General features: G+C 48.4%; 1 protein-coding gene across 3 annotated transcripts; it reads right to left on the bottom strand.

Annotated features, from left to right (window-relative positions):
* Positions 1-135: 135 nt before the first annotated feature.
* PORCN (porcupine O-acyltransferase) lies at positions 136-26,658 on the bottom strand. Of its 3 annotated transcripts, none has more exons than XM_028712024.2 (13): positions 26,538-26,658; positions 24,097-24,241; positions 20,346-20,538; positions 19,649-19,692; positions 17,883-18,064; positions 16,818-16,948; positions 8,992-9,117; positions 7,478-7,578; positions 5,578-5,654; positions 3,977-4,040; positions 2,869-2,954; positions 2,238-2,348; positions 136-895 (listed from the first exon to the last, which is right to left on the bottom strand). In XM_028712024.2, exons 2-13 carry the CDS (start codon positions 24,230-24,232, stop codon positions 794-796), a joined length of 1,353 nt encoding a protein of 450 aa, XP_028567857.2. In that variant the 5' UTR covers positions 24,233-24,241; positions 26,538-26,658; the 3' UTR covers positions 136-793. The 3 variants fall into 3 exon arrangements, with proteins under 3 accessions (XP_028567857.2, XP_077777303.1, XP_077777304.1); XM_077921177.1 differs by lacking the exon at positions 26,538-26,658 and adding an exon at positions 25,652-26,244; XM_077921178.1 differs by lacking the exons at positions 8,992-9,117; positions 26,538-26,658 and adding an exon at positions 25,652-26,252.
* Positions 26,659-27,268: the final 610 nt, after the last annotated feature.

Below are 27,268 nucleotides of genomic sequence, written 5' to 3'. Positions count from 1 at the left end.
TTGCCTCATGGGTGGGCCGGCCCTACTTGGAAACGCAGGTACCATAACCTCCTTAATCTGCATCCCCTGCCCTTCCCTCAGAGACAGCGAAGGGGAGACAACAGAAACCCACATACAGTTTAGAAGAGACGGTGATTACAATCAACCAATCATCAGACTTTACTGAAGAAAGAGCCCATAATCCCAACAAAAACCAGGGGTGCCATGACAGCAGCCGGTGCAGTTCTGACAGTCAGCCGCAAGGGAGCAAAAGGAGCTAATAAGAGAGCATGCATGGGGAGAATGTGGGGCAACAGCTCTAACATAAAACAATCACATTTTAAATCATACAAGGAGGAGAAACAGTGCTGCAACTTCCACAACTGGTCATTAAAGGGAGCCCCAAGATGGGCAGACAATTTCCCAGGGGGGCGGGGGATGTTGTGTCCCCAAACCATCATGAAATGGGGGCAGAAGGAGGGAAGGAAGTCTAAAACCAAAAGCAAGACCACTGTGTGTGTTTGGGCCACCTTTCTCAACAGCCCCTTTCCACATGGGACCTGATTTTCTTCCTTTTGTTGAGGGCATTGGGTCAGGGCCTGCCACGGCGTGGCAGAACACAGTATGGCCTGCCCAGAGGCCCCTTCCCTCCGTAAGTGTCCCGAGAGGGGGGGAAAGGGGCCAGCCAGCGTGTCCAGGGGTGCACAAGCCCGGGACGGCATCTGACTTCCTTGAAGGAGACGAGGTCTGCTGGTTCCGCCTCTCCTTCCTGGACTTCTGCCCCGTCTCCTCAAGTCGGCACCGAGGTCGCAGCTCAGCTGATGAGGCGGTAGAAGACCCAGGAGGCGAAGGTTGCCCAGTGGCTGGCCCAGCTCAGCTCAGACCATTTGTGCATGGTGTAGGACATCCCGTAGCCCTGCAGCGCAAGGAGAGAAAGTTCTTACAAACGTAAGCTTAACACAGACAAAGAAGGAGGTGCTGAAAGGGAGACAGACTCCAGGCAGGCAGGTTTAGCTGCTCCCCCCCCCCCCCAATGCATCACAATCTTTCTGCAGCAATCAGTGGGCCCAGCCTATGCCACAGAACGGCATTTATTTTCTTTTTCCCAAAAATAGCATAATTTGTAAGTAATCCCTCCTCCCCAGAAAAAAATTCTCTTCTGGGCTTTAGTGCAGGTTTAGTGCAGCGCAAACAGTTTTGCCATGCTGAGTGCTGAGCCTAGGGGGCACTGCAGGGTGCCGCAAATATGGTAGAGTAAATTGAGCAGAACAGACGGCGAGGCATAGGGCTCCGGATTCTGAGCTTGCATAGGGCAGTGTGGAAATTTGACTCTTCCTGCTTCTTCAACGTTTCTACTATCGCCTTAATGTTCTTTTTTGATCCCCCCAAAAAGCTCAACAACAACTTTGGTCTATCTTCTCCTAAAAAAAGCTCAACAGCTCCTGGCAATGATAATGGGTAGATCACAGCCAGTCTTTTTATACTGTGAGTAGACCGCTGTCTCTTGGGAGCTGCATGTGCCTGTCCTAAAGTATGCTCAATAGACACACAAGATGTAACCGGCTGTACTTTTGAATAAATAAGGTATACTATTCATTATATCAAATTGTAGATTCCAATAGAAGTCTCGTAAAGTTCATGAACTGACTAGAGAATGAACTGATCCACAGGGTCTTCTGCTTTTTTCGTTGAACTTTATGAGACTTCCGTTGGAATCTACAATTTTATATAATGAATAAAAGGTAAAGGTAAAGGTACCCCTGCCCGTACAGGCCAGTCTTGACAGACTCTAGGGTTGTGCGCTCATCTCACTCTAGAGGCCAGGGGCCAGCGCTGTCCGGAGACACTTCAGGGTCACGTGGCCAGCGTGACATCGCTGCTCTGGCGAGCCAGAGCCGCACACGGAAACGCTGTTTACCTTCCCGCTAGTAAGCGGTCCCTATTTATCTACTTGCACCCGGGGGTGCTTTCGAACTGCTAGGTTGGCAGGCGCTGGGACCGAACAATGGGAGCGCACCCCGCCGCAGGGATTCGAACCGCCGACCTTTTGATCGGCAAGCCCTAGGCGCTGAGGCTTTTACCCACAGCGCCACCCGCGTCCCGATATAATGAATAGTATCCCTTATTTATTCAAAAGTACAGCCGGTTACGTCTTGTGTGTTTATTGAGTATGTTTCACGTAACCATAGGTTTGTTGTTGTTGTCCTAAAGTACGGCCACCACAACTGCCCACTGAGTCTGGGCTTTGCCCCTTTTACCTGCTCTTCCACGGAGTCGTCTGCATCCATGTCAAATAACGAGCCGAGGTAGGACAAGTGGAAAATGGCGAGCGCTCCAAAGAGCAGGTTGAGGAGGTAAACCCAAAGACTCTGCAGGAGAAGAAGAAGTAGTGGAGGCTCAGTCCAGGTGCACCTAACCAGGAATCACTCTGCTATAACCGGCAGGGATGGAACCAAGCGAGGAGTAAGGAGAACACTTGGCATGTTCAGCTGCACCCACCCCCATCCTAAAAAGGAACGCAGGAGGCAGAGCTGGAAAAGACATTCGCCTGAGACACCAGGAAGACCGTGAAGTCATACCTCGGGTTACAGATGCTTTGGGTTGCGCAATTTTGGGTTGCGCACTGCGCCAAACCCGGAAGTACCAGAACAGCTTACTTCTGGGTTTTGGCGCTTGCACATGCGCAGAAGCGCTAAATCGTGCTTTGCGTGTAAGCACCGAATCGTGACCCACGCATGCACAGATGCAGTGCTGTGGGCTGCGAATGTGCTTCTCGCGCGGATCACGTTCGCAACCCGAGCATCCACTGTATATATTGAGCTGCCAGACCATTGGTGTGGCGGCATAAAGGGGCGCCTGTAGATCCTCGGAACCCAAGGCCCATCTCACCGTGTTGTGGCGATGTGAACACCCTGGCGGGCACCTCTTAGAAAGTATGCAGGCATCAAAGATGACGGCGAGTCTCTTCCGGAGAACTAGGCAGAAAGAAAGCAGTGGTCCCAGTAAGTTAGCGAAAATGTATAGAACTAACTCAAATCTCCGTTGGAAATGTAAGGAAAAAGAGGGCACCTTTTACCATACATGGTGAAATTGTAAAAAGACAAAGGAATTCTGGGAAATGATATATAATGAATTTTTAAAATGTTTAAAAAAATAACTTTTTTTGAAAGACCAGGAATTTTAGGTGCAGATATTCCAAAGAATTTCAGAAGACTGTTCATGTGCGCGACTACAGCTGCAAGGATGTTGCTTGCCCAGCGATGGAAAGAAGACAAGATACTGACAAAGTCGGAATGGAGGATGGAATTATATGACTATGCAGAGATGGCAAGACTGACAGGGAAAATCAGAAATCAGGAAGATCAAAACTTCAATAAGGAATAGGACAAATATAGATTGTACTTAAAAGAACAGTGTAAACACTTGAACTCTTTGGTAGGCTTTGAATGACTCTTGCAATGTTACATACACTTTTGATATATTGGAAAACTGTAATTTGGATAAACTATAATATGCAGTTGATTAAGATACTTAAAGGACTCATGGAGGTGAGGAGGGAAGTCCTAAGATTAGGAAAAATCTTGCTTTATTTTAGATCTTATTGGAAAATGTTAATCGTGATTTATTTTGTAAAACCAATAAAAATTATTGAAAGAAAGAAGTGGTTGAGAGGCTGTGCTCAAGAGCTGTCTTTGCTGTTTGAAGCCTAAATACTGGTTTTAGGATCGTGGCTTGTTAACTGATTGTGGTTTATTCAAAGCACAGTTTCCTGTATTTGGATTAAACCGATCACTGTGGTTTGTTACATACAACAAAAGAAAGCTTTGAATGCCATCCCCGCGAGTGCAAAGGAGGGACCAAGGGGAGGAGGGGTCATGCATGTAACACACCATGACCTGTCTTTATGTCTGAACTGGGCCAATTTCTGGGCCAAGGCTAGACGGAGGTAAAGAACCACCCGAATTTGGTCCCCAACCAAAGGAAAGAGGGAACTCACCGTGTTCAATGTAAGTGATAAACCCCAGGGAGAGCAGCACAGCCGCCAGGTGGAAGCTCAGCCCCTGGGAAGGAAGAGGAAGAGAGACAGTTCTTTAATGGAACAGTAATCTCAGGACAGGGGTGCGTCTTGCTTGCATTCTCGAAGAAAACTAACTGCTTTCTAAGGGTGTTCCCCTCCCAAGAAGAGGCTTAATGAAGCAAAGACAAATGGCAGTTCTGGACCCCAATGCAATAGTGCCCACTCCCCTGAAGTCTTGCTGATTGCAAGAAGCTCTTTTTGGGGGGTCTCAGAAGGGAGGATAGGACGCAGGTGGCACTGTGGGTTAAACCACAGAGCCTAGGACTTGCTGATCAGAACCTCGGCAGCTCGAATCCCTGCGACAGGGTGAACTCCCATTGTTCGGTCCCTGCTCCTGCCCACCTACCAGTTCAAAAGCACTCCAAAAATGCAAGTAGATAAATAGGTACCGCTCCAGAGGGAAGGTAAATGGCGTTTCCGTGCGCTGCTCTGGTTCGCCAGAAGTGGCTTAGTCATGCTGGCCACATGACCTGGAAGCTAATGGTCAGGTGTCCCTTTACAAGGGAAGAGCAGAATCTCTTCTGGGCAGGCAAAGTCATGCAGAGTCTCTTTCAGCAGAGATCAGGGAATTCAGGACCATGGGCAGCTGCCAGCGGGTCCTCCCATCCGCAGCTCTCCCTCCTGTTGCAGCTACAGAGTGATGTTGCTTCAGCAAAGAGCTGAAGCCTTAAGGCAGCTGGCAAGACCTATACAGTGATACTTCAGGTTACAAACGCTATTTCTGCTAACCCAGAAATAGTACCTTGGGTTGAGAACTTTGCTTCAGGATGAGAACAGAAATCACGTGGCAGCAGCAGGAGGCCCCATTAGCTAAAGTGGTGCTTCAGGTTAAGAACAGTTTCAGGTTAAGAATGGATCTCCAGAACGAATTAAGTTCTTAACCCGAGGTACCACTGTACTGCAGTAAGCCTTGAGCTCTTGAAGGTCTGCTTCTACAATCGCTGGCTTCTACATGGGGCTGGAGATGACCAGAGATTCATCCTCTGAGCTCAAGGAAGGTAAACAGGCCCTGTCCTTGCAATGGGAGGCCACAGAAGGCCCTCAAGGTTCCTCTCTGAGTGGATCAGCCTGTATCTCATAGACATCTGCCTCTTCCTCCAGGCTTGGCAGGGGATCACAGTGCCTCTTTTCCATATATAGCACTTAGAGCACCCTGGAGCTGTCACCTGCTGCCATTTCCACCTCTGCCTGGCAGCCATTTGGTGCATATTGGGAAGGAAACTGATGAAGGCCAATAGGTTTGTCCTGAGTAGCCATTAGTGAAAGGGAGGGATCGTCAGGCCAGCCCTGCCTTGCAGCAGGGCAAAGCAACCTACTTTAGGCAGCACCCAGAGGCGGGGTGAAATACTGCCAAAATGTCTGGGGACTACTAGTCCACGTGATTGTGAGCTGCCTTGGTGCCTCTTACAGGTAGAAATATGGGGCACAAATGTTTGAGATAAACAAATCAGTACATGTTTCATCATGACAGGGTGCGACCAAGGAACGGGAGATAGCGGCTTCTGTAAAGGGATACTCACATGTAGGAGGGCACTAGCTGCATAGGTTACAATGATTGCTGAAAAGGTGCCCAGTTTCAGGGAGTTCTTGAAGACATCTGGAAACAGGCGGAGAAAGTTAGTGAAGGGACAGAACGTTCTGCTTCCTACTAGATGCTCTGGCCAGCTTTTCCCCACCTCAACTGAGATGCAGTAAAAGGCACTTACTTCAAGCTACTACATTTATCTGTTCCAGGCACTCAGCCACTGAGTTTCAAAGTACAGTGGTACCCCGCAAGACGAACGCCTCGCAAGACGGAAAACCCGCTAGACGAAAGGGTTTTCCGTTTTGGAGGCGCTTCGCAAAATGAATTTCCCTATGGGCTTGCTTCGCAAGACGAAAGCCCATAGGGAAATCTCCGGCACAGCGGGGAAGCGCAGCGCGTCTTCCCCACTGTCCTCGGACCTCCTCCCGCCGCCCGGCTTCGGAACAAAGCTCCGATGCCGGGCGGCGGGGCGGGAACGCCTCCTCCCGCCGCCCGGCTTCGGATGGCTTTCCTGAAGACTTGGGGTGGGAGGAGGGTTTTCCTTCCCACCGCCAACATTCAGAATGCTGTTCTGAATGTTGGCGGTGGGGAGGAAAAATCCTCCTCCCACGCAAGCCCCGGGAACAGAGGGAAAGCGCTGCGCGCCTTCCCCTCTGTTCCCGTACCTGTCCTGAAGGCTTGCGGTGGGGAGAAAAGCCCTTCTCCGCACCGCCAGCTTGGCAAGCGGTTTCCCTAGGAACGCATTAATTGATTTTCAATGCATTCCTATGGGAAACCGTGCTTCGCAAGACGAAAAACTCGCAAGAAGAAAAAACTTGCGGAACGAATTAATTTCGTCTTGCGAGGCACCACTGTATTTTCTGGAAGCTGCCACTCCTCTTCTTCCCACATAGCACTGGATTGCTGAGAATCTCTCATACCTGGCCAGTTCTAGGGCATGACGCTTCCACAGACTTAAGAATCTGAACAGCCTTGCTGTTTGAGATTAATTTTGAGGGAAAGGAAAATGTGGCTCTTCCCGATCTTGCTGGACTACAACTCCTATCACCCCTGACCACTAGTCATGCTGGCTGAGGCTGATGGGATTTGGAGTACAACAATATCTGGAGAGTACACGTTCGCTATGTATCTTGTTCAGCATTCTGTTCCCAATACTGGCCACCTGGACACTTTTGGGAAACTTACAGTAGCCTTCCCTTTGACATTTAGCCATATCATATGGAAATCATAGGTAGACTGCCTCCTAACATGGAAGCTCCATTTAGCCATCCTGCCAAGCAGCTTTGGACGGGCTCATCCTCCACAAATCGGTTCAGACTATTTTAAATCCATCACATTTCATGGTAGAGAAACTCCACAGGTTAATCACACCTTGTGTGAAGAAGTACTTCCTTTTTTGTCAGCCCAGAACCTACTTAAAAAGGGCTCCTGTACCTCTTGACTAGTGAGAGGCAAAGAGATTTGGATCTGTCGAAATGCCCAGCATTGGATGAGAAGATAACTTCGTCCATTTCAGGGCTCACAGATCTGAAATATTTTCCCCACTCCCCAATCTGCACGTGTGGATTAACCCTACTATATTATCTCAAGTCTACCCCCAGGATTTGTAAATATTTAGAGCAATAGAGAGAGGAGTTCTGGGTATTCTACACCTCCCTCCCCAGTAGTAAGAGGGGGGGTGAAGACAATGGGAGACCCAGGAACCTAACTATGCTGGCAAACATCTTCTGGGGGGCACAGGTTCCCCATCCATGCCGTAAGGGGTCACTGACCTCCCTTCCTCAGGGAGCCATTGTCAGGGGCGAGTCAGACACAGATGCCCAAGGCTGAGGGTCCTCATGCAGCCTGTTTCTAAGGCTCCACATAACTAACACAGCAGGTGTACACATCCTTACAGGAGTTCAGCCATCGGGACATGGGCAGGTTCCAGTTGGTGACAACCTCCACCATGGAACGGGGCAGCTCCACGTTCAATGGGCGAGACACTGTCAGATCCCTGGAAGGAGGAGGGAATAAAATCATTATGCAGGCCAGAAATCATGAAGCATTTTTGCTAGGGATTGTAGGACAAGACTTGCCAAGGAAAACAAAGAATTTAATTATGTATGCTACAACAGCGGCAAGAGTCTTGACTGCACAAGGGTGGAAGAATGAGGAAATCCCAACGAAAGAGCAGTGGCAAGAAAAATGGATGAACTATGCAGAGTTGGCTAAATTGACATACAAATTGCGGGACAACGACAACTGTGACTTTAAGGAAGAATGGGAGCTTTTCACAAATTATCTAAAAAGACAACAAAATGAACTGGACTCCTTGGCAGGTTTTGAATAAACATCCGCAAATTTATTAGGTGAACAAATGATAGACAAAATAAAGGTATGTACAATTTTATAATATGCAGAGAGTGATATGTGCAAAGAAATCAGAGAGGGGAGCTGAGGGAAGTATTTGGTGGGAGGGAGAGGGAGGGATGGGGGGGAAATTAATTGATTAAATGGACTGATAATTTGTTATGTTGAAATTGTTCAATAAAACTTTTTAAAAATAAACACATCTGCAAAAACACAATTATTTACATACTTGCCAAACGAAAACCGCAAAAAAAGGTAAGAAGAAAGAAGAAACAATGTGTTTGGAAATTTGATTGTATTATTCAATAAAGTTATATTTTAAAATCTAAAAAAAATAAAAAATATTTTTATAAAAAAAGAAATCAGGAAGGGGGGAATCTTTGGACTCATCAAAAGTCTCCACTGACTTGGCAACACGAGGTGATAATCCGAATCATGTCTAGCCAGCAGTAAGTCCCACTGAATTCAATGGAGCTTAACTCCCAGGTAAGTACAGTTCAGATTGCAGACTAAATTCAACCGAGTCTGAATCGAGGCCATTATTATTAATAACTACCCACCAAAAAACAAACCAGGGAGGGGGGAACCTGTCCACATTTAACACATTTGCAAAAACTATTCCAGCAGACCGAGCTATGCATAAAAAGTTACAGTGGTGCCTCGCAAGACGAAATTAATCTGTTCCGCGAGTCTCTTCGTCTTGCGGTTTTTTCCTCTTGCGAAGCACGGCTATTAGCGGCTTAGCGGCTATTAACGGCTTAGCGGCTATTAACGGCTTAGTGGCTTTAAGAAAAAGGAAACAAACTCGCAAGAACTCGCAAGACGTTTTGTCTTGCGAAGCAAGCCCATAGGGAAATTCGTCTTGCGAAGCACCTCAAAAAACGGAAAACTCTTTCGTCTAGCGAGTTTTCCGTCTTGCGAGGCATTCGTCTTGCGGGGCACCACTGTACTTTAAGACCTGTTTTCTGATTTACCTATTTGTGGGATTTAAGGAGATTACATTTTTAGTACAGTATCCTAGGCACCCCCCTCTCCCCCCCCTTGCAACAACACTCACCATTTCAGGTTGTCTTTCTCCTCCGTGAAGCCAGACCCTGCCAACGTGGCCGTTGTTTCGGACAGAAAGCCCACAAAATAGTTGCTGAAGTGGAAGGAGCTAGCGCTCTCGTAAGCCCGAAGCCAGCTGCGTTGCAACAGCAAGACACAAGGATGTAAGAACAGTCCAGCAGGACCAGGACAAAGGCCTCTCTGTCCTCACAGTGGCCAACCAGATGCCTAGGAGAAGCCTCCAAGCAGGTGATTCCCAGAAACAGGTGTTCACGGGCATACTGCCTCTGACAGCATACTGCCTCTGACAGGAACACAGCCTTATTCCCGACCATGAATTGGTTTAATCCTTTTCTAAAGCCTTCTAATTCCATGGTGCCGTATGAAGAAGTGCTCTCTTTATTTTATTTAGATAGGGGGAACAATTAAAACGCCAGGAAGTAAAAACCAGGTAATAATACAAGAAATGAAAAAAAAAAAAAAAACACATTGGAACTACAATTAGTATCCTGGATACTATGGAACAGCACTGCAGGGCCGCAAAAAACACAGTACTGCATTTTTCACTCCATAAGACGCACCTGGCCATAAGACGCACCTAGTTTTTAGAGGAGGAAAAGGGGAAAGCCCCGTTTTTTTTTAGGATCAGCTCACAGTTGTGCAGCTTATTTTGCAAAGGGGAAAAGCCCCTTTTTTGAGGATCAGCTCAAAGTTGTTGAGCTTACTTTGCAAAGGGAAAAAATCCTGTCTTTATGGGGTTCAACTCAGTTCTGCAGCTTCTTTAGGAAAGGAAAGGGAGCCTTTCTACAGTTTTCAGACAGATAATCTAATCAGCCAGTCACATGTCGCTGGGGAAACAAACAGCCTCCGTCTGCAGAACATTCAACAACGGAGGCCTGGGCAAGGGGCCGGGGCCAGAAAGGGAGCCAGTGACCGACCACACATTCACTCCATAAGACGCACAGACATTTCCCCTTACTTTTCAGGAGGAAAAAGGTGTGTCTTATGGAGCGAAAAATACGGTATATATAGGGTATACAGTCAAACCTCGATTCTCGAACGGCTCTGTTTTGGAACGTTTTGGCTCCCAAACGCTGAAAATGTGGAAGTAAATGCTCTGGTTTCAAAAGTTTTTTTGGAAGCTGAACGTCTGATGTGGCTTTCGCTGAGTGCAGGAAACTCTTGCAACCAATTGGAAGCCGTGCTTCGGTTGTCAAACATTTCGGAAGCTGACCGGGCTTCTGGAACGGATTCCATTCAACAACCAAGGTTTGACTGTACTTGTCTTTGTAGGTGGTCACAGTCCCAAATAAAACGCCTCTCAAAGCTGGGTTTTGAGAGAGGAGGTCCGACTTAGCTATCCATACAACCAATAAACACCAGAAGAGGCTAGCAGGTACCTTTGACTCAAGAAGCCTTAGCAAGACCCTTACACACTTTGCCCAGCAACCCTCCAAAGCAAAGGGAGAATGAGAACTCCAAGGAGGGGTGATTTCTAGCCTAATAGCCACTTTAAAAATAAAATAAAAAGAGGCTAAGTTCTTCATAGATCACCTGTTTCATACTTGATGAAAAGACAGACAACAGAGTCAGAGCTGGGTCTGAGAAAATAAGCTGCAGAAACAAACACCAAGATTTCCTGAAAAACGCGGGTCCAAAAAGCTGCCACTACTAGGCACAACTACCACCTGTGGTAGTCCATGCCCAAAATGCAACAACCCCACCAGCATTGCATGGGCAGATTTCGGTTTACTCTTCCCATTGTAACAGGTGCGCTGTATCTTCAGAGCTCCACCTGATGCACCAGTTCTTTAACTCTGGCGGAAACTGAACGGAGTTTGCCTCATTGGACTCTCAACTCTCCCTCATCATTATTTCTGCCCAGAAATAATTATTTCTGCCCGCTTCCCTCTCTCAGACTAGATGCTGTCCCTCCCTCTTCCGATAGAAATCCTTTGTACTTTAGTTCAGTGGTCAGTGTTCAGAGTTCAGTTGTTCAGAGTTCTGTGTCAGTGTAGGAGTTGTGAGTCGTGTCAGAGAGAGCTAGCATAAGATCTGTGTTCTGTTCCTGTAAATAGTCCACTGTATATAATAAACATCTAACTACAAGTTCCTGGTTCCTGCTTCGTCTATACTGTCTGCAGCCAAGTTGCCAATTGCTCCCGTGGATTCTGCGTGTACTCTGCTAGGTCTGGCTAAGGTCCTGCAACTAGTTTGAAAGTTGAGAAACACCAATAGGTTTTACCAATAGAAACCACCCCTTTTAAGTTTCCAGACAAGCCCATACAAATGTGCTCATAAAAAGCGAGCATTCTGAGCGGGCCTTATGTTCTAAGGACGAGTGCACTAAAAGATTGAATTTGCACCATTTGAAAACCGCTCACCGGAGTGCCAATGAGCTTCAGGCACGGCTGCCCATTCGTTGCCCTCTAACAGATCCAAAACACAGAAGAAACTCTTGACTGCCCAATGACCAAAGTGACCACTCTCAAAAGTAGATTGAAAACGAGGGTATTCTCCAAATGGAGTAAGAAGAGAGGGTGCTGGAGCCAAGACTTTGACGGAGCCCCTCCAGATTTTGAGTGTTGTTCTGTAAAATGGATTTTCTATCAACTCTGAGCCTCTCCAGGGTGAGCTTCAGAAAGGGAGCTGAGGGATCAGCTATGCCACCTTTGAAGATCAGGTGTGTATCCACTCCTTATATAATCGAGGGTGAGCAATGGGGGTTGACGACATAAGATTGGCAGTATAGATGCCTCGCCCCCCCCAAAGGGCCAGATCATAAGAAATGTTTCATAATAAAGGGCAGTAATGCAGTGTGAGGTGGCAGTAAAAAATGGGGACAGTTAAACTATATACGAAACGAAAACCCCCCACCAGGGTAAACATAAACCAGGACATTAAAAGAATATAAAGAGAGGGCCTTGATGGATATCACTCGGTGGCTCTGCTCTCTTTCTTAGCTCCTGGGGGGCGGGCTGTTGCAGTCCAAAGGTTCTTGCTTTTAGAGCGCTCCTTCTGCTCTTCCCAGGGCAAGGAAAACAGACATGCACAAACATACTGTTTTATCGTGTTCTTTATCCTAGCTGTTGTCAGCTGGGATCAGATCCTTGCAGCCCTTCTGAGACTTCCAGGCGTACTTTGGATAGTAGCACACCTGCATCTGTTAGAGTAGGTGCGGTATAGAACTTATATTTATGCCAGAAAGCCAGATTGAAAGGGAAGCCCCCTACCACTTAATACTCACCCCCTTTTGCAACAGTAATGGGTCTAAAACCCGGTTACCCCCTTAACTTTAATCTTGAAAAATCAGAATTGTGCTCTCCCCATATTTCATCATGTGAACATTTATGCACACCTTCAAGTACTGCTCCTTTAACTTTAGAATCATAGCACTAAGTCCTGTGTTTGGCTGCCCTCCAGCCTGATAAACCTGTTCAATGTCTAGAGAAGTCACTTCGACTGGTAATTTCAAGTCAGTGAGCCAAAGACACAGGTCCACCCCTGCCCTCTGAGAAGATCCTGGGATCTGTACCCTATGTACTACTGCTCCTCCAGACGTAACTGCAAATCTCAAGCCACAATTTTTCATTTCTCCATTTTTCTTAGGTGACAGGTGCTCATGCCAAAGATCTCCCTAGCAATTTTAGTAACCCCAGACAATTATTCTTGATTCACGGAGAATTTCTGGTTAGTAGAGACAAGAGCTACATGCAGGTCAGCAGATGACTCTTAGCATCACAGTTCTGATCCCTCCGACGGCGTTAACTCTGCAAAATGGGGATTTGAAGCCTTTGTCGGCTCAATGCCAATTGCATTCCCTCTATGAGCCAACCATCCTGGAATAATACTAGTTTGGAATAACTGCTACTTGATGCGTTAAAGGAGCTCTCAAGGGCAGGGCGTAAAAGAGCTAGACAACCATCTTACTTGGTATGAAGCCACGCCACATCAATCCTGAAACTTCCAACATTCAGCTTCTCTGGCTCAGAGCTCCCATATTATGGGAGAGGAAGCAAAACTTCTCCCGGTCCACTTTCTCCCCACTGTGCCTGAAGTTCTCCACCTCTACACCGTCCTGCTTACTCGCCTTTTCTCTAAACAAAATAACCCCAAATGTTGTAACCTCCCTTCCCTACAGGAGCTGCTCCAACCCCTTGATTACGGTATTTTGCTTGCCTGCCTTGGAAGCCAGTGAACCTCTGCAAACCCCCACGGTGGGTAAGAGAAGAAAAGATGTCCCCGTGAAGACTCACCTCACCAGGGTGCTCCTGGCAGAAGCAAGGAGGGAAAGAACATGGCAGGAGTGAGAAACAGAGAGGAAACAATAAAGATATCAGTAGATATTGGGGCCTTGAGGTGTTCCATATAGACTGAACCACAGAACTATAAAAAAAGCCACAGAGAGCCATGGCTGGCAGTGCCACATTGAACAAAGCCAGGCCTGTGGGTATTGTATTGTATGATAGTGTGCAAGTGCAGAAATTTCAATAACAGCTCTTTCATTAAGATCTGCATGACAAACTTGTCGAACAGAAGGCGCTTTCTTCCTCTGTGCCAGGAAAAGGCAGGAGCCCTGGCTTAAAAACATAATACTTTCCAGCTTCCTATTTCTCACTGTGGCCTCCTAGACACTTCTTAGGAGCTCACAAGGAACAGCATAAAGGCAGGGGTGTGGCGTGGGGGTGCCAGAGGGGCTGTAACCCCGGGCGTCGATTTTTGAGGGCGTGGAAAGCAGGTGTCCCCAGTGCAGTGGGGCGCTCCTCTCTCGGCGGCAGAGGAACCAACTCTCAGGGAGAGGAGAACTGGGCTGGGCCTCACTGGGGGCACTGGCATGGGGGGCACCTGGTTCATGCCCGCCCGGGGCACCGTGAAGTCACGCAATGCTGCTGCATAAAGCTGGTGGCCACATGCTGTTGTTTGATGCCAGGATTTGGTACTTTAAAGGCAGGCTCCCTTTACAGACAGAGGGTCCTCCATTGAGCTAAGTGCCTTTGTAGGTTGTGATTAAGGTTCTGGCACGAGTGCAGACTAGGCCTCACTGCACAGAAAGAAGTGGAGTGCTCAAGGCATGGAATAAGTCACACTACACAAGACTCGGGGAAAGAAAGCCAAGCCTTACTTCAAAGTCACCAGGTGACACAGACCTAAGCAGGGCGGAGTGGTGCAGACCACAGAAACGTCAAGCGAAGCAGCCACAGGTGGCACTGACTAGACAAGGACAGCAGACACACCGGACACAGGCCAAGACACAGCGAGCACAATGGAAACAAGCCAATGAGGATACGTTGGTTGCTGGGCCTCACAGAGAAAAAACACAGTGTCTGGAACATGGCAAACAGACTGAGGGAGCCATGACCCCACGGTGCCTCCCGTCAAGAGACAGAACAAATGGGTTGCCACTGATGGAAGCCACAAAAGACACGTGAAGGTTAAGAATGCAGCTGTGCAATGAGTGAGATGATGCAGCCCGGCAGCCAGAGAGATGCGCTGGGCGGGTGTTACCTGCTTCTGCGCTTCCTGTGGCAAGTAGCGCAATCCCAACAGAGAGAGGACCGGGAGGGAGAGGGTAGAGGAAAGGAAGCAAAAGAACGCAGAAGAGAAAGAGAAAGAAAATGAGCTCATCAGGCTTTAGGACATTCCAAATAATATTTAAAGTACCTGCCCTTGAATGCTCTTACACTGTTTAACTATTTGGCAGGGAAAGGTTTGATAAAGAGCTGCTTCTCCCAGTATGGATGGAAAAGGCCTGTTGAAATTCTTCTCCCTGGCCCAGTTTCCACTGAATTCAAGGAAGTGCAGCTGTTAAATGCCTCAATATTCCCGGTATCCTCTCTTCGTTCACGGTAACAATGCAAAATTTTAACACAGAAGAACTGGAAAGGACAACTGGAACGAGAGGCTCCACAACAGGGCTTCACTAACAAAAGAAACCCGCACACCAAAAACCAACCACTTAGCCCAGTAACTAACTGGCAGCCACTTTTGATAGGCTCTTCCTTCACAGATTTGTTCAAACCACATTTGGCCCACCGCATTTCATGGAAGAGAAACTCCATAGTTGATTGTGCCTTGTGTGAAGAAGTACCGTACTTTCCCGTTATAAGACGCCCCCTATTTTGGGGGACTCAAATTTAATAAAATGAGGAGAGATGGCACAGAGTTGTTGCCTCCCGTCTGTCCCATCACTGACAGAAGCTGCCAATCGCCCACCCAACTGCCAGAGCATCAGCCAATCAACACCACCCATTGACACAGCAACCAATAACACGCACAATAGCCACTGACAGCCGCAGCAGCAACCAATCAAACGTCCACCCTATGCACTATCCATATATAAGATGACCCCCACTTTTTAGCACAATTTCAAAAGAAAAAAACATAGTCTTATACACAGAAAAGTACGGTGCTTTCTGTTTCTGCAGATACATCGTGAGTCTTAAAAGCAGGGTCCTACAGCAACATTGGGAGGGACACAGGTTCCTCACCCCCACAGCAAAGGGCCACAGCACCCTTATCTGCTATGGTTATTCCAAGGCCCAATAACTATCTCAAGGTGAAGATACCAGGCACATATTGGAGCCCCAGCATGGGGAATCTGTGTGGCTCTCCAGAGGTTGTGAAACACAGCTCCTATCATCCTCAACCACTGGCCTCGTGGGAGCTGATGCCGTCCAACAACTGGACCAGAGCTTTCCAAACTTTTCATGTTTGTGACACACTTTTGAGACATGCATCATTTTGCGACCCAGTAATTTGGTTTTACTAGCAAACTGGAGGTTAAACTAATCCTTTTCCAGTCCTGGGAGGAGCGTGGGGAGTGTTCGTGTGACACACCTACACACTTCAGCCAACACACTAATGTGTCGCGACTCACAGTTTGGAAAGCTCTCAACTAGAGGGCCACAGGTTCATTACTTCTGTCCTAGTTGCCAAATGGCTTGTGGATGTGAAAGCAATTCTCTCAGGGCCTTAAAGGAGGAAGCTGGAAGCCCTTCTGAACTGTATAGCCAGCAGCAGAATGGCTGCTGGTCGGAGTTTAGAGTAGCTCATCCTGTACAAAACATATCCCCCTCTGTCCCCTAGGTGCTAAACAGCATCACAGATGGAAGATAAATGCCATATTTTGGCCCACCAGGCCCAAAGATAATAACGTTGGGCAGGCCTGAGCTAGAAGTTTTAGAACAGGGGATGCAATACTGTTACATCATGATAACTTTGCCCAGAATTGCATTTTGAGAAGCCTCCACAGCAGGAAACATATTAATTAGTCCCCATGTTAATTAACCTAACCCTGGATCAACGAATCCGGAATAGCTTCACCCATAAACACCCACAGAAAGGGGTAGAACAGTCAACCTTTTTCTTATGTTTTGCCACTCTGATTCCAGGCACAAGGTGGCAAAAGAGTGTTAAGGGGCAGCTAACCTGCATTAAATGACCTGATATAGATGGTCAAGGACCATATCCCATATACCCTATTTCACATTCCTCCTCCCCCCTCCAGTATTCGCAAGAGAGCTTTTCGGTTTTTTTAAGAGCTTAAGGTAAGTGCAATACACCTCTCTGAATGATTCAGAGGCATAGAGGAAGAGAGGAACTCAGGCAATAAAGTGCACTTCCCTTTGAAAACATCCAGGAATTAAAAATATACTAGGGCACACCATTTTATGGGAGCCCTGCTCTACAGCACACTTCCCGTCAGGGTTAATCTGGCCTGTGAGGAGACCAAAATCTCCATTAGCTCACTGGCTGGATTCCCTAACAAACCCAGTGGGCCAGCTGTGGGGAGCCTGGGGCTGAGGTCAGAGCATCTCTTTGGAGCAACCAACTTACTTCCTGAGTAGCTTGTAGCTGTAGAGGGGTATCAAGTAAGAGAAGAGATAGGGGGCCACACAAGTGGACATGATGAGGCACAGAAGGCAGAGGAAGAAGCTCAGGCAGACCTTCTGGAGCCAGGAGAAGCTCTGTAGGAGAGGAAAGAGAGAGAAAGACAAAGAAAATACCATCACAGGCCTGTGTCTTTCACGCTGTTTTTAGGCCATTATCTTAGTATGAATAGAAATGAGAGACCCTTTTCATGTCAACTCATCAGATATAAGGCTGGTGTTGTTGTGGTGGTGGTAGTGGTGGTTGTTGATATACTGCTCTATACCCAGAGAACTCAAGGTGGTCACAGAACAAAATCAAAATGTGTTTGAACAAGGGATGCAGACCCTCCAAGTGTTCCTATTTTCCAGGAACAGTCTCAGATTTACAAAAGCCACCCCAGATTCTGATTTGATTCCAGAATGTCCGGATTTTCCTTAGTACATCCTTATTTTCACCAGAGAAATGTTGGAGGGTATGGAGTTATCCAACCCCCAAGCCATCTGAAGGCAGCCCTGTACAGTCATACCTCGGGTTACAGACACTTCAGGTTGCACATTTTCGGGTTGCGCACCATGCTGAAGTACCGGAATGGATTACTTCCAGGTTTCAGCGCTAAATCATGCTTTGCGCATGCGCAGAAGCGCCAAATCGTGACCCGTGGATGCACAGATGCGGCGCTGCGAGTTGTGAACGCTGCGGGTTGCAAACGTCCTCCTGCACGGATTAAGTTCGCAACCCGAGCGTCCACTGTATAGGGAAGTCTTTGTAATGTTTATTTTTTTAAATGTTTTTATTTATGTTGGAAGCCGCCTAGAGCGGCTGGGGCAACCCAGTCAGATGGGCAGGGAATAATAATAATAATAATAATAATAATAACAACAACAACAGAATAATAACGGAATAGAACGCTTAGGTAGGATGGATGTGGGTTTCCAATATTCAAAGATGGTGCCCTTTTACTGAACCCCCAACTAACCAGGCCCTGTTCCCCATACTGTGCCAGGAGTAAACACACGATAGGGAGCTCACCATTCTCCTGCTTTCCACGGCCTGCTGGTAGGTGCGGAAGCGGAACCAGGGTCCAAAGATGACAGTCCCAATGAAGTAGATATATCCCATGAACTCTACTGGGGAGGGGATGGCTGGCACCTCGCCCCGGTCCAGATCAAAGCCCAACGACACGGCCTTCATTGCCACAATCATCTGGGCACCTGGTGGGAGGGAGCAGACAGACATGCAATAGAGATTCAGTGTTTCAGTGCTTATGGACCTCACTGCCCAAGATGTGACATGACTTTTGAAAAAGTATCAGGCAAATGGAGAGAAGATATTCCCAAGTCCATGGTGGCTGAATGGGACCGCCAAATAGAGGGGAATATAATTCCTTTTAATAGAAAACTCAGGTCTGAGTGCCAATAGGATTGTAGACAAAACAGAGCCACTGAGAAACAAGGAGGAGCTATTGGCAGCCAAACTCAAGAATTGAAGAAGTACTATATATTTCAAAACCCTAAAGAGAACCCACCTCTCTGCAAAAAAACAAAACAAAAACGAACCCAGTGGGAGCCAAGCATGTTGTGTTAGCCGCAGAATGTAGAAAAGATAAATGGAACACATGGGGAGATGAGATAATAAGATAATAAGATAATAAGATGATGATGATGATGATGATAATAATAATAATAATAATAATAATAATAATAATAATATTTATTTATACCCTGCCCTCCCCGGGCTCAGGGCAGCTAACACCAGTAAAATTACAGTAAAAACGTAATGGGGGGGGGGAACCAATTTAAAATACAGGTTAAAATGCAATTTAAATTGCAGCCTCATTTAAAAGTAGCCCATAGATCAAAACCGTAAGTGCAGGGGGGGGGGGGGAAACAAGGGTCAGACTGAGTCCAAACCAAAGGCCAGGCGGAACAGCTCTGTCTTGCAGGCCCTGCGAAAAGATGTCAAGTCCCGCAGGGCCCATGTCTCTTGTGACAGAGCCAAGTTGGGGCCAGTACTGAAAAGGCCCTGGCCCTAGTTGAGACCACTCTAACCACTTTGTGACTTGGGACTTCCAAAATGTTGTCATTTGTGGACCTTAAGGTCCTCCGCGGGGCATACCAGTAGGTACAAGGGTCCTAGGCTGCATTGGGCTTTAAAGGTCAAAACCAGCACCTTAAACCTGACCCTGTACTCCACCGGGGGCCAGTGCAGTTGGTAAAGCACTGGATGAATGTGATCCCGCAGCAAGGACCCCGTAAGGAGCCTCGCAGTGGCATTCTGCACCTGCTGGAGTTTCTGGGTCAGCTTCAAGGGCAGCCCTGCATAGAGCGAGTTACAACAATCAAGCCTGGAGGTGACTGTCGCGTGGATCACTGTGGCCAGATGTGGGTGAGAAAGGTAAGGGAGCACCTGCTCTGCCTGGAGGAAACACCTGGCTTATCCCGCCCCCCCCCCATCTAACCTACGAAAAAGAACCGGCTTCCCTTTGAGACCCAGTCAGGGCCAAATCCCAGAAGCCCTGGCTGCCTCACAGTCCCATCGGTTCCATTCCCACTTCCCAAAACCAGGCACAGAATCTGGGTGTCCTCCTTGCTCAGTGCTCCCTATTATCTGTTCTTTGCAGAGTGATAAGTATGAACGCTGCACTTTGAGCAACCTTTAAGTTCTTGGAAAGGAAGCACATTCCACACACACACATGCACACACACTGACTAGCCCTAGCTAGCTCCAACATCTTATCCCACGATCCCCCAAGGCTTGATCAGGGCCTAGAAAGAGAAGATCCACAAAACACTCACCTCTCATCTTATGCCAGCTCACGGTGTCCACCATGTGCATCTCCCTGCAAAAAGGAAGGGCGGGGGAAGAAGGGGAGAAGGTCAAAGATGGGAAATGGTTATGATCCCTCAGGTGGCACAATGGGTCAGTATGTCTGGCTGTGAACCAGAAGGTTGGTGGTTCGAGCCCACCCAGGGACGGCTGTGGGCTGGATTCCTGCATTGTAGGGGGTTGGACTAGATCAGTGGTCAGCAAACCTTTTCAGCAGGGGGCCGGTCCCCTGTCCCTCAGAATTTTTTTTGGGGGGGCGGACTATATTTTGGAAAAAAATATGAACCAATTCCTATGCCCCACAAATAACCCAGAGATGCATTTTAAATAAAAGGAGAGTCTACTCATGTATAAGCACACTGATTCCCGGACCGTCTGCAGGTCGGATTTAGAAGGCGATTTGGCTGGATCCGGCCCCCAGGCCTTAGTTTGCCTACCCATGGACTAGATGACCCTGAGGGGTACCTTCCAATTCTTTTAATATATATATATTAAGTGATGGTTCCTCCCATCGCCAAGCTGCCACCTTTGCTCCACAGTTGTCCAGATCTCCTTAACTTCTGTTGCACTTCGCTTCCCATTAACTACTCTCTTCATCCAGCCAACCGCTTAGGACTATAGCAACCTGTGAGCAGCCCTCCCTCCCTGCTCCTCGCCCGCACTCACCCCATGAGCAAGTAGATGAGGATGGTGATGGAGAGGAGGACGCCGCGCTGGGTTGAGTGGCGACACAGGAACAGCACCAGGTAGCACAGGAGGCTGAGGAGGACGACCCAGACCATCTGCAGCTGGAAGAAGTGGTAGAGGGCATAGAAGCCGCTGGCAACTGTGCTCAGGTGCTTGATGTAGGATGGCAGAGCTGCGAGGAGAAGGCCAGAAAGGAAAATGGAGGTCGGGTGGAGAGAGGGTCAGGGGACATAGGAAGCTGCCCATGGCCCCATCTGCACTATACATTTAAAGCAGTATCATAGCACTTCAACAGTCATGGCTTCCCCCAAAGCATTGTGGGAAATGCAGCTTGTTACGAGGTGCACAATGTTGTCAGGAGACCCCAATTACCCTCCTAGAGCTACAATTTGCAGAGTGGTCTCTCTCTCTCAATATATATATATATGTATAAATTTTATTCATTTTTCTTTTTCATTCATTACATACATCTCAAAGTCTTAACATTTACAGTGGTACCTCGCAAGACGAATGCCTCACAAGACAAAAAACTCGCTAGACGAAAGGGTTTTTTGTTTTTTTGAGCTGCTTCGCAAGACGATTTTCCCTATGGGCTTGCTTCGCAAGACGGAAACGTCTTGCAAGTTTGTTTCCTTTTTCTTAACACCGTTCGAGGAGCAACTCATAGAATGCGGTGTGGTAGCCTTTTTTGAGGTTTTTAAAGACTTTGGTGATTTTTGAAGCTTTTCCAAAACTTTCCTGACACCGTGCTTCGCAAGACGACAAAAATCGCAAGACGACAAAACTCGCAGAACGAATTAATTTCGTCTTGCGAGGCACCACTGTACTATGTATTCCTTCCTCCCTCCCCTCGTAGGCTTCCCCCAACTTCCGCTTCTGGTTTGTTTCTCTTTTCGCCCACTTTGCTACCTCCTAACAGAAAGTGTTATTAATAACATAACATCAAACCTAAAAACTAAAGTAAATACACCATAATATTTCTCTAGACATTTTCTAATACTAATAGTATGAACGTTTATTTAAATCCTGCCATTAAGTCTATCGACTTTCTTTGTTTCTGCAAGTATGATATAAATGGTTCCCATTCTTTTTCAAAGTCGCTGTTATCTTTTTCTCTTAACCTGTCTGTCATTTTTGCCAGTTCTGCACAGTTCACCAACTTCTCTTGCCATTGTTCTTTAGCTGGTATTTCTCCAGTCTTCCAATTTTGTGCAATCAACATTCTTGCTGCTGTAGTGGCATCCATAAATGAAGTCCTCTTTTCTTTCGGTATGTCTTGGCCTAAAATAGCTAGTAAGAAGGCTTCTGGTGTTTTTTCACAAAAGTTATTTTCAACGTTTTCTTCAATTCATTATAAAAAGGTAAAAGCCTACTGGGAAATGATATATAATGAATTCCAGAGTGGTCTTAACAGTCGATCCCTATTCCCTGGGAACGCTGGGAATTGCAGCTCCGTGAGGGGAACAGGCGCCTCCTAACAGCACTCAGCACCCTTAACAAACTACTGCTCTCAGGATGCTTTGAGAGAAGCCATGACTATTTAAAGTGGTTTGAAATGGATGGTTTGGAAGGGGCACGGACTGTTTTGTCTACAGCAGCTCTCCAGTCTCAGGCCTTCCACATCACCTGCTCCCTGCAGGGATTTGAACTTGGAACCTTCTGTGTGCAAACCAGGTGCTCCATCACTGAACTATGTCCTCTCCCTCAAGATCCCTCCTCCAGACTCCCCAGCTGTGTATTTACCTTGAGGAAGAAAGAAGACACTCAAGAGTCCCCTCCTGGGTCATTTTATGCTACAGTTGTAAGAAGGGTAGGAGCTGTAACTAGAAGGTGAAAGAAAGCTGGGGCTTGCATTAGGACCTGGTAGGCAAAAGCCATTTCGAAAGGGGGACACTGAAAACAGCAGGTCCACTACAAATAAAGGGAAACGCTTGAGCTTTGAGTGGAGGGAAGGATGCTGTGGCTCCTCCACTCCCTGAGCATCGCTCCAGTCTGCCTGGAACTCTGCCTTCCATCTCATCTCTGGCGTTGCTTTCTGTACAGGGATGTAGCTCAGTAATGACATTCAGACCGAGAGAGAGCCGTGGTTATTGCAGCAGGAGGAAAATCAGGCACCGTGTGTGTGCCTAAATCCCCAGCAGGTGACCAATGGAGTGCCCTCCAGATGTTTTGGGCTACAGGTCCTAACACCCTTGACTGTTGCCATTAATAATAATAATAAATTTTATTTATACCCCGCCCTCCCCAGCCAACACCAGGCTCAGGGCAGCTAACACCAGGTAAAAACAATTGATTAAAATACAACTTAAAAACAAGACTACCGTATTTTTCGCCCCATAGGACGCACTTTTTCCCCTCCAAAAATGAAGGGGAAATGTGTGTGCATCCTATGGGGCGAATGCAGGCTTTCGCTGAAGCCTGGAGAGCGAAAGGCGTCGGTGCGCACCGACCCCTCTTGCTCTCCAGGCTTCGCGCACCTCTCCGCAAGGCGTGGGAGCCCAGCGCTGGGCTCCCGCTGCTTGCGGAGAGTTGCCTGCATGACGAAGGCTGGGCGCGCTGAGTTCAGCGCGCCCAGACTTCGCACACCTCTCCGCAAGCTGCGAGAGCCCTGCGCTGGGCTCCCGCGGCTTGCGGAGAGTTGCCTGTTCTGGGGGCTGGGGGGGAAATAATTTTTTCCCCTTTATTTCCCCCCCCCAAAAAACTAGGTGCGCCTTATGGGACGGTGCGTCCTATAGGGTGAAAAATACGGTAAGTACAACATTAAAATGCAGCCTCATTTCAGTAGAAACTCAAATCAAAAACTTTTTGGGGATGAAAACATCAAATCTTCACCAAGGCCAACTATCCAGACTGGTCCTACGTGGGCCAGAAAAATGCCAGGGAAGTCCCCAAATAGGAGTTCCATCACAGAAGGAGAAAGGAAAAAGAAAAGAGGGGGAGGGGATCAAGTTGATTCCAAGCCAAAGGCCAGGCGGAACAACTCTGTCTTACAGGCCCTGCGGAAAGAAATCCGATCCTGCAGGGCCCTGGTCTCATGAGGCAGAGCGTTCCACCAGGCCGGAGCCAGTGCTGAAAAGGCCCTGGCTCTGGTTGAGGCTAATCTGACTTCCTTAGGGCCCAGGACCTCTAGGGTGTTGCTATTTATGGAACTTAAGCTCCTCCGTGGGGCATACCGGGAGAGGCGATCCCGTAAGTACGAGGGTCCTAGGCAATTGGGATTGATGGGAACTGAAGCATGACCTTGGTCATCCCTGGTTTAGGCATGTATGGTTCAACCAAAATTAAATGGTAACAACAGCATTTCTTAGTTCATCATAACAATATCTTAAATGATGGAGCACTTTGTCCTGAGCATTTTAGTGTAAGAATGCTTTGGCTGTGATTAGGAGTAAGGAACTAGGATCTCCCCAAATCTCATCAGCCCCAGCTAGCATGGCCAGGAATGATGGGAGTTGTAGTCCAACAGCATCTGCAGGGCCACATGTCCCCCAATTACTGTCAAATCTAGTGGGGGGACCCTTATGGAATCCCAAGACTCATTCTCATAACACCATTACTTCTGAACAGTCTTCTTTCCACTGGGCCGCAGCTGTGATGCAATTGCGCAAAGCAAGACAGCTGTGAGAAGGTGGATTTAGATGCAGATCATGAGTGAAAGCAATATGGGGTTGTAACGCAGGGTCTGATGAATGCCCTAGAAGACTGCGTGCATAAGATTGTCTGCACTTACCCAGTCTCCAGAGGAGACGGCACACGAGGCACAAGAGCAGGAGTGTCCAGACCTGCTCAAAGCCTTGCTGAGCAGTAGGCAACACGCAGCCGCTCAGAAGCTGCTGGTAGAACTCTTCCTGGGTGAATGTGGCCATGGCCGCAGCCTGGAAGAAGCAGGAGACAAAGGCATGTCAAGACGGGTAGCTGAGAAATCCCCTCCCCATAGCTAGCTCTAGCACATATGCCCGTCTCCAGAGGCAAGGCCAGGTGGGATTTCCAGGATCCATGCCACCATGCGCTGATTTGGGTACTCAGGTGGTATAGAGTTGCAGAACATGCACACCTGCATTTTACTTTTAAGCCCCCACCACTTCCTCTAAACACAGAGCAAGCTAAGGATTAGTTTCAGCACATGCTTACTTCCACAAAAGCTCAGGTAAAGGTAAAGGTACCCCTGCCCGTACGGGCCAGTCGTGTCCGATCTAGGGTTGCGTGCTCATCTCGCTCTAGAGGCCCTGAGCCAGCGCCGTCCGAAGACACTTCCGGGTTACGTGGCCAGCGTGACGAAGCTGCAGCTGGTGAGCCAGCACCAGTGCAGCACAAGGAAACGCCGATTACCTTCCCGCTATAAAGCGGTCCCTATTTATCTACTTGCACTTAAGAGTGCTTTTGAATTGCTAGGTGGGCAGGAGCAGGGACCGAACGACGGGAGCTCACCCCGCCGCGGGGATTCAAACCGCCGACCATACGATCAGCAAGTCCTAGGCAATGAGGTTTTACCCACAGCGCCACCCGCGTCCCTAAAGCTCAGGTAGGCATGCTGAATCTGCCTAGATCCTGGAATCATCTCATCATGGTGATCCTTCTTAAGCCAAGCAACAGGCACAGCAGTGATGGGCACATTGCACATATAGCAATGGTGAACAACCCACCCACAAAGCCGTACTGTCCTACATTTTTTGCAAGTCCTCTGTTCTGTATTAGCATTAAAGGAGCAGGGGAAGCTCCCTGTTCAGGCATTCTCTTGCTAGCAGCCCTTAACATGCTTGCAATGGTGGCAAGTTTCACTAAAATCTGTTACTTGCTTGAAAAGGGCAAATACAAAAGCTACTAAGGTTGCTTGTGATTTAAGATTAAGCTTCCTCTGCTTGATCACCTGGAAGCAATTCTTCACGGGTCACAGGGCAGATAGCCGAGTGGTTGTATACAGGCCTGGTAAAAATAAGAGTAAGACTACCAGCATATGTTATTCCCAAAGCTCCAAAAAGCTTCCTTTAAGGGCAGGGAAAGGGAGGCAGGAAGCTCTTTAAGGTAAAGGGACCCCTGACCATTAGGTCCAGTCGTGACAGATTCTGGGGTTGTGGTGCTCATCTCGCTTTATTGGCCAAGGGAGCCGGCGTACAGCTTCCGGGTCATGTGGCCAGCATGACTAAGCCGCTTCTGGCGAACCAGAGCAGCACACGGAAACGCCGTTTACCTTCCCGCCAGAGTGGTACCTATTTATCTACTTGCACTTTGATGTGCTTTTGAACTGCTAGGTTGGCAGGAGCAAGGACCGAGCAACAGGAGCTCACCCCGTCGTGAGGATTTGAACCGCTGACCTTCTGATCGGCAACCCCTAGGCTCTGTGGTTTAGACCACGGCGCCACCAGCATCCTAGGAAGCTCTTCATGGAACAGCATCTCCAGCTCCACCAAAATATGGACCAATGCCGGGGGTGCCAATTTGAATAAAATATTGGGGGTTCCTGTGACCACGGATGATGGACAAGAAAGGGAAAAAAGAAGGAAGGGAACAGCTAGGAATAGTAATCTATGGTGCAGAAGAGATGGCCAATGAGAAATAGGTGATGGATGAATAAATGAGTTGAACGGCTGAAAAGTTGCATATGGAGGGATCACGGGTACATAAAGGGAGGCTGCGGCCTATTCGGCAGCCCGCCGGCTGGAAGATCCAGGGAGCGGTTTTGCAGGCCGGGGATTTCCTAGGTGCAGGAAGGAAACGCTGCCTGGGGAAACGCGTGGCCCATAGACAAAGGAAAACTGGTCGTCGGGATTCGAGAGAAAATCAGATCGGGATCCTCCTGCGCGGAAACCGCTTTCCTTTCCCCCTTCCGGCATGCAACTCTGGGGGAAGCCCTTTCCCCCCTTCCTCGCTGTCCCCAGGACACACCGGCCCGTTTCCCTGTGGGGGGGAGACAGATTCTATCTGGGGGGGGATCCCCTTAAAAGATGCCCTGACTCCGTGGATCTCGACGTGCCCTCGAGGGATTCACATCTAGGAGGGGGCAAATGCTAGGCGGATCCAGATGCCCTTTCCCTAGCTGCAATGCGGGAGACCCGGGAAGAGGCCCTGGCCCCCCTCCCCCAGCGTGCGCCCTCTCTCCTTTCCGGCCAGATGTTCCCTGCAGCTCCAGCTGCGCTTCTTAAAGAGGCAGCCCCTGGGTCGCGGCGAACTCACCGAGGCGCCTCCTTCCACCACCCTCCTTTTCGGGCTCTCCGGGGACGATGCGCGTCGGGTTTTCTCCCTTACCCCCACCCCCGCCCCCCACCCCAGCTGGAAACTGGGAAAGGAAGGGGAGGTCGGCGCTGGGAAAGAGGAGCAATAATCCCTTTTAAAATTGGAGGCGGATCGAGTCGGGAGGCCAATGGGAATGCCGGAAAGGAACAGTTGGATCTCCGGAGTGGCCAATCCGAGGGAAGGGATGGGGGAGGGTGCAGGTGGGCAGCCAATGCGGAAGAGGTGCAGGGAAACTAAAATGAAAAATACAATAAAATAGCTTCGTATTCCCGGGTTCGACTCGTGTTTGCGCTCTTGCGAGTCCTTCAAACGACTGGGGAGGAATCCGCGGTGCGAGCGCGCATCTGCGTCCACATGCACGCGGTGGGACAGGGGCCAAAACTGCCCGGCAGCATTCTCACCAAGCTGCACACCCGTGAATCTTTTAGGGAAGCCTTGGCAGTTACAACCAGTACAGAATTTATGGAAGTTTGCGGTGCAGATATGGACAGGAGTGAATAGGAGGAGCCTGGGGGTAACATTTGGAGGAGAATGATAGAATCATAGAATTGTAGAGTTGGAAGGGACCCCACGGGGTCATCTAGTACAACCCCCTGCAATGCAGGAATCTCAACTAGATCATACATGCCAGATGGCCATCCAACGCCTGCTTAAAAATTCCCAGGCCATCA

The sequence above is a fragment of the Podarcis muralis genome, chromosome 17, assembly GCF_964188315.1.
Source record: "Podarcis muralis chromosome 17, rPodMur119.hap1.1, whole genome shotgun sequence".
Lineage (NCBI taxonomy): Eukaryota > Metazoa > Chordata > Lepidosauria > Squamata > Lacertidae > Podarcis > Podarcis muralis.
Note: the sequence above shows the minus strand (reverse complement) of the source record. Positions and strands in the feature narration are given on the sequence as shown.

Bases quoted from the DNA above. Each gene is read 5' to 3' on its own strand.
- PORCN (XM_077921177.1), bottom strand. From the start codon at position 25,759: ATGCTGTTCCATGAAGAGCTTCCTAGGATGCTGGTGGCGCCGTGGTCT. The intron at 20,539-24,096 runs GTAAGTGCAGAC...TTCTCCTCGCAG, and splicing joins CCGTCTCCTCTGGAGACTGG to CTCTGCCATCCTACATCAAG. The intron at 5,655-7,477 runs GTAAGGATGTGT...GCCTGTTTCCAG, and splicing joins GTCCCGATGGCTGAACTCCT to ATGTCTTCAAGAACTCCCTG.